Source organism: Oryza sativa, chromosome 11 (assembly GCF_034140825.1).
Source record: "Oryza sativa Japonica Group chromosome 11, ASM3414082v1".
Classification (NCBI taxonomy): Eukaryota; Viridiplantae; Streptophyta; class Magnoliopsida; order Poales; family Poaceae; genus Oryza; species Oryza sativa.
Genome location: NC_089045.1, coordinates 30,036,551 through 30,043,386, shown reverse-complemented (window position 1 = coordinate 30,043,386; position 6,836 = coordinate 30,036,551). Strand labels below are relative to the sequence as shown.

The 6,836-nt window shown below is 37.8% G+C and overlaps 1 protein-coding gene across 2 annotated transcripts; it reads right to left on the bottom strand.

Moving 5' to 3' along the window:
• Positions 1 to 901: 901 nt before the first annotated feature.
• LOC107276842 (wall-associated receptor kinase 3) lies at positions 902 to 5,524 on the bottom strand. Of its 2 annotated transcripts, XM_015760254.3 has the most exons (5): positions 4,829 to 5,524; positions 4,026 to 4,285; positions 3,829 to 3,882; positions 2,276 to 2,431; positions 902 to 2,128 (listed from the first exon to the last, which is right to left on the bottom strand). In XM_015760254.3, exons 1-5 carry the CDS (start codon positions 5,488 to 5,490, stop codon positions 1,104 to 1,106), a joined length of 2,157 nt encoding a protein of 718 aa, XP_015615740.1. In that variant the 5' UTR covers positions 5,491 to 5,524; the 3' UTR covers positions 902 to 1,103. The 2 variants fall into 2 exon arrangements, with proteins under 2 accessions (XP_015615740.1, XP_015615741.1); XM_015760255.3 differs by lacking the exon at positions 3,829 to 3,882.
• Between the last annotated feature and the right edge of the window lie 1,312 nt (positions 5,525 to 6,836).

Here is a 6,836-nt window from a genome sequence, read left to right as displayed (position 1 = left end):
AATGTTGAAATAAACGAAACATTCTTTTGCAACAAATCACCCACATATTTTGGAAACCCTCTATTAAAGGAGTTCGTTTCATTTTTTGTTCCACAAAAAATATTTCACCTAGTATATTCAAAATGTTAACTGAAATATTCTTTAGCTATTTGCTGAAACATTGTTTTTATATAAGGTGAAACAACGTTCGATTTAAACGATTGAAACATTTTCAATCTATTTAGAGAAACAATTCCGATATACTTGGTGGAACATCATGCAACATTTAAAAATAATTCAATAATAAGCTAAAAAAATTTAATCGGAATATATCTATGTGTGGTCTTGTTTTGAAGATTTAATTGTAACGAATTTAATTAGTGGTGCAATTGGATCATGATTTGGATTAATAATTTAAAAGAAAATTTAGTTTAAAGTGGTTTTGCACGCATGCGCGGCGCTGACGTCATGCTGACATCAGCGCCCGATTTTTTGCACGTCTGGATCGGGCGCTCGATTAGTAGTCCCCTCCCTGTAATGATTGATTCTCTTCTAGCCCCAGGAACTCAATTTCCTTGCGAGCCGTGCTATCTTGACATAGAGCGTGACATAAGGATCAAAGCTTTCTTATAAAAAAAAGAAAGATTTAGTTCAATTCCTATAAAAAAGATCCAGTTCAATTTAATATAGCTTACAAAGTTTAGACTTCAAACATGTTGGAAGCAAAACCTTAAATGTCATTATTATGTCAAGCCTTAAACAACGCAACTAGTTGCATAAATATTTTTTTTGAAACCCATCAGGCCGTTGCCAACGCTTTATATAAAGAAGAAAATGTCTGATTTTAAGGAAAAAAGAGACCAAACCTTACAATACACAGTTAATTAAGAGAAACTGGGCGAAAAGCACAACCACAACACTCTAACCTAAGATACCATAAATCTTACATTGCAACTTTATTCTATTGTACAATACAGAGTATACCAGAATATATAACAAATTAACATTACACACAATCACATTCACAGGAAGGCAACATAGATCATGCTGTAGCTTCACAGATTGAACAAGGCAAACTGAGGCGTCGTAGGAGGAAATTCTGATCATAAACGTGATAACAACTCTTATATGCTTATCTCTGTATCCATTAATTTGTTTCTCACCAAATTAAGGTGCTCCAAAACTTGCTTCATGGTGGGCCTCTCTTCCACATCATCCTTGAGGGATTGAACTGCAATCTTACCAATCATGTCAAGACAGTCAATGTTGACTTCAGGAGACTTGATCTCATCATCGAACATCTCCCTTGCCCTGCTATCAGTCATGTAATACTTCACAAAGTTTATTGGGAGGCTGTTATTTTCATCATATCTTGGTTTTTTCCTGGTAATTAGTTCCAAGAGTACAACTCCAAAGCTATACACATCACTCTTCTCAGTAAGCATTCCAGTCTTCATATAAACAGGATCCATATAGTTCATATCCCCTATGACAAATGAAGTGTGGTGTTTCTGTATAGATATGAGTCTAGATATTCCAAAGTCCGAGACCTTTGGCATGAAGTTGTTATCTAGGAGAATGTTGCCAGACTTCACATCTCCATGAAGGACAATATTTTGATTAGCCGATGAGTGCATGTAGGCTAGAGCATCTGCAGATTCAATAGCAATTGCTAAACGTGCTTGTAGTGAGAGAGGTTGCTTTTCAATATTGATCTTCTTGTTACCATGAAGCACATCTTGAAGGCTTCCTTTTGGGACGTACTCGAAGACCAGCATCGGAATCTTTGTCTCCAAACAACAGCCCACAAGTCTAACTATGTTCTTGTGACTGATATAAGATTGAATGACGACCTCATTTGCAAAATCTTCTCTACGTACCTCATCAAACGTATTGGGGCGCTTCACTGCAACATGTTGGTTGTTGTCAATAGTTCCCCTATAGACCTTACCGAAGGCACCGTTTCCAAGGAAAGTGCCATAGCGATCTGTGATTTTGCTTATTTCCTTCTTCGTGAATGTCTTTATACCAATGTTTTTCAGAAGTTCACCACCATTTTTTTTGAAAGTATCTTCAAGCTTCTTCTTCTCATGTTCCATGCGCAAGAAAATGAGTACGATGGACAAAATTGCGACGGCACATATTATTGCTGAAATCAAATGTTGTGTGATTAATTATTATTTTATTTAGTTAAGAATTTACAAACCATATGCATGACTTACAAATTGCTATATGTAAAAGCGTTTTTTTAAAAAAATATATATCAATATGTATGTAAGAAGAGTATGTGCCTTACCGATCACCACTATATCCGATTTGGAGAGTATTTGTTTACAAATATTGTCATCGTTTTTATCTTTTACTCGATTGAAACCGCATTTACACTTGTAACCACCTTCGAGGTCATAACATGTCCCATCACGGCATGGATTTTGCTTGCATTCGTTAATATCTGTACGTGAAGAGAAAAAAATATAGAGTGATCATTAATACAAGCTATATTATTCCCCGAAAAAAATACAAGCTATATTATACTCGCTCCATTTTCTAATGCTGGATGTCGTTGATATTTTAACATACATTGATCATTCGACTTAATAAAAGAAGTTTGTCCAAATATTAAAAACCAATTCATGCTTAAATTAGTTTGCTAATAAAAAATGCAATTAAATAAATGATAAGTATGCAACTCTTTCGAATAAGACGTATGATAATTCAAAAGTGACAAGTGTCACACAATAAAAAACAGTGAGTATTATATATTCACGCGGTGATCAGAGAGATAATTGTGTATCTTTGTAAATGAAAATTGGAGAAACTGCCAAAAAGAAAGGACTTAATTAGCACCATAATATGTGTGTCTATATATGTGTGTGTATACGTATATGTATTAACAGTAAACCTTGTGAAGATATTTGCAAAGTTTATAAGAAGTAATATATAGATTAGTATTGCCATCGACTAGCTAGGTGGGACGAAATTATAAGAGTAAATTACACCTATGGTACAAGTTGACTAGTGGGCGCGATTTAGTATAAGAACTTGAGAATGTGATGTCTAAGTGCAATAACTTGGTAAGTGAGTGTACTTTAATACAAGAATTTCATAATTTAGTATTTTGGTGCAATAACTTGGCTAGATATGTACTATTTTGGTTAATGAGTGCTATGAAAGTTCACTATGTTAATATATCATCACATAGCAATCTCGTAGATATAATCTTACAATGTTTGATGTAATATGTAAGAAAATATAGCTCACCTAATTTGCAGCATCCATTTAGATATTTTTTTCACCATATCAAATACCAACTAAAAAATTTCTACACTGTAAAATTTGTTTGACTTTTAGTTACCAGAGTTAAAAAAAATATGCTTGTACAAATCTACGTAAGTATATTAACAACTGAGTACATAAAAACTGAGTACATATAGCCAAAAATACTCAAAATAATTAAGTTTTTACACCACTTCTCAAGTTATTGTACTAAAATATTACAACCACCTTTGTTGTACCCCTAAGCTTATTTATTAAATTTTTGTACTAGGTTGCACCTACTTAGCAAGTTGTTGTCCTAACAAGCTCATTTCTCAAGTTTCTACACTAAATCACACCAACTTGCCAAGTTGATGTACCGTGAATACAGTTTACTCAAATTATAATGGTAAAAATAAGGGTCCCTTTGATTTGTTGGAAAAGTGTAGGAAATTTAAAGGATTTTAATTCTATGGAAAAAATTCCTATGAAAGCATTTGAAACGAAGGATTGAATCCTATACTATCCTTTAAAATTCCTATGGAATGACTAATCCTATAGAGATTTTAGAGGAAAGTTAGCAAGAGGTCCAACCTTTTGAAAAAATTCCTTTGAGTCTATCTCTTTCATCCGATTCCTCCGTTTTTCCTATGGTCCAATCAAACGGTTATTTCTGTGTTTTTCCTAAATTTTCAATCCTTTGTTTTACACCTGCATTCCTGTCAGAAGTTTTTCCTATTCCTGCGTTTTTCTATTCCTGCGATTCAAGGGGGCCTAAATTAAGAACTTACTTATGCATCCGCCGATGACATAGGGATTGCCGGCGTATCCCGTGGAACAATTGCAGAGGTACCCCTCTCCGTTGGTGACGTTGGCGCACTCACTATGTGCGCTGATACAAGCAGGAGCAACCTCTCCTGCAGTTGACGGGCACGACCCATTTCCCCTGATGGCCCAGTCAAGTACAGTTGGGACACTTTTGGCTCCATCACTCTCGACAAATAAGCCCTTGCTGCCAGCACGACCGAAATCTTGCCGGCTGAAATTGTACCTAAATCATGTACATATATATAATGCATCAGTAAAATATAATTAACCCAGGCTGCGTTTAGTTCACGTTAAAATTAAAATTTTGGTTGAAATTGGAACGATGTGACGGAAAAGTTAGAAGTTTGTATATGTAGGAAAGTTTTGATGTGATGGAAAAGTTGAAAGTTTGAAGAAAAACTTTGAAACTAAACACGGCACCAGTCCATGTCGGAAGAGAGAGAGAGAGTAGTTTGTAATTGCATTTTTATTACTCCCTCCATCCCTAAATGTTTGACGTCGTTGACTTTTTTAAATTTGTTTGACCGTTCGTCTTATTAAAAAAAAATTTAAGCAATTATTAATTCTTTTCCTATCATTTGATTCATTGATAAATATACTTTTATGTATATATATATATTACATATTTCACAAAAGCTTTAAATAAGACGGACGGTTAAAAATGTTTAAAAAAGTCAATGGCGTTAAACATTTAAGGAATGAGGGAGAAAGAGCTAGCTGCGCAGCTGTACAGACGTACAGTGGGCACGCATTAGTTGGTACGTACCAGCCTTTCTCGGACACGAATGCGTAGCTACACGGGCTCTCTCTCCAAGCAGGGTTGCCGATCATGCTTCCGGAGCCGAAGGAAAAGTTTAAGACGCTAAGGTTGGGTGGGATGGAGGGCACCTGGCAGCAACCCAGCCCCGTGCAGTCGTCACCGTCGTGGGCGGCCTCCTCCAAGCTCGCGCACGTCGTGATGCAGCCGGTCGAGTAGCTCGCATCGTCCCTGCCCCGTAGAAACGCAATCGCGCCACAGCCGATGGCCGTGAACTCGTTCCTGCTCCGCGCAAACAGGAACGGCGTACCGAGGTCGACCTGCGAGGAGGTCGTTACGTATTCGGTGGTATTGTACGAAGTATAGCAGTTGGACACGACGTCAGTGTACACGCGCATCTCCCCTGCCTCCACCGAGATGTCCTTGATCTCTATGTTGTACAAGTAGGGTCTGGGAGGGGTAAAGCTATGGTTGCAAGAGACGTGGAAGCCCGGCCAGGCGCAGTCGACGCCGATGCCGAACGGGTAGGGGATGCGAACGTCGCCACACTTCCTGCCGCAGTTCGCCGCCGTCGACGACGTAGCCACCAGCACAGAAGAAACTAGTAGCAGTGGCCCCACGGCTGCAGCCAGAGCATGGAGGTCATACCACAGCATCACTCCTTGTGCCATGGCCGCTAGCTATGGTGTTGCTTGAATGTGCGAGATTTGCATTTGCCATGCATCTCTTTATATACTACTACTGTTGTTGATGTTTGATGGGTGACTAATCAATAATACTAGTCGCTAACACGTGGCGTTGCACGGGCTATAGTTATTAACAATATAAATATTAAAAATGTAATCATGTCATGAATATGTTGGTAATCAAATTTTGTTGAAAGTTATACGTTTTCAAGTTGGAGTCTTGAAAAGTACATAATTATACATGCTTTATACTTTCAATTGTAAAGAAACTTATGATTTCATAATTTCAAAATTCGTAAATAAAATATGAAATTGTGCTCAGCCTAGAGCCACGGTTATAGATTGTTCATGATTTCATCATTTATAAATTTAGAAATAATACTTTTTGAAGTCCCAATTATAACTTTATGATTTAATAATTATGAAAATAGTAAATAATACATTTTATTTGTACATGGTTTGGAGTTCACATAAGTTACAACTTGCTAATTATGAATTTAAAAATGCAATTAAATTAACAAATTTCTAAATTGAGAGTCAAGAAAGGTGAAACTCTGTTTCTATGATGTCTGATTTCAGTTATTAATTTTGAAAAAATAAAACTAAAGAGCCCCTGTTACTTTTTGTGCCATAGTTTAATTTACACGCACTGGTGGAGAAACCATCTTTGGTCGGTCAATCAAATTCCACAATAGTTCCGGTTTTATTAAAAACCGGGATTAAAAACGATTTTTAGTCCCGGTTAAAAAAATTTTGATCTTTAGTCCCGGTTCATCCCCTGTCAGAGACATGTTGGGGGGCCAAGAATCTTTAGTCCCGGTTGATACTACCAACCGGGACTAAAGATTACCACTTTAGTCCCAGTTGGTAGTACCAACCGGGAGTAAAGATTTCAACATAGTATATAATCCCTAATCCTTATCCTCTCCTCCAGGATCACAACCACTTCCTCACCCACAGATCGATCCTCCTCTCTTCTCCCCCTCCCCTTCCTCCTTCATTCCCCCTTCCCTTCCTCCTCCCTCCCCTGGAGACGGATGAGGCCGCTCCTCCTTCCTTCCCCTTCCCTTCCTCCTCCCTCCCCTGGAGACGGATGAGGCCGCTACTCCTTCCTTCCCCTTCCCTTCCTCCTCCCTCCCTTGGAGACGGATGAGGCCGCGCCGCGCGGACACGGAGGACAGACGGACGCACAGGCGTGCGGCGCAGACGGCCGTCTCTTTTTTTTTTTTGATATTTTGTGATTCATTGAGATGTAATTTTGTGATTCATTGTATGGATTTGAGACATATAATCTGTGATGTATTTGATTTGTGTGTAAATTTTTTAGGATT

Excerpts from the sequence above, each read along its gene's own strand:
- LOC107276842 (XM_015760254.3), bottom strand. The coding sequence starts at position 5,490 with ATGGCACAAGGAGTGATGCTGTGGTATGACCTCCATGCTCTGGCTGCA. Across the intron at positions 4,286-4,828 it reads TTCGTGTCCGAGAAAGGCTG|GTACAATTTCAGCCGGCAAG; the intron begins GTACGTACCAAC and ends TACATGATTTAG. Across the intron at positions 3,883-4,025 it reads TGTCATCGGCGGATGCATAA|GAAAAACGGAGGAATCGGAT; the intron begins GTAAGTTCTTAA and ends ATTGGACCATAG.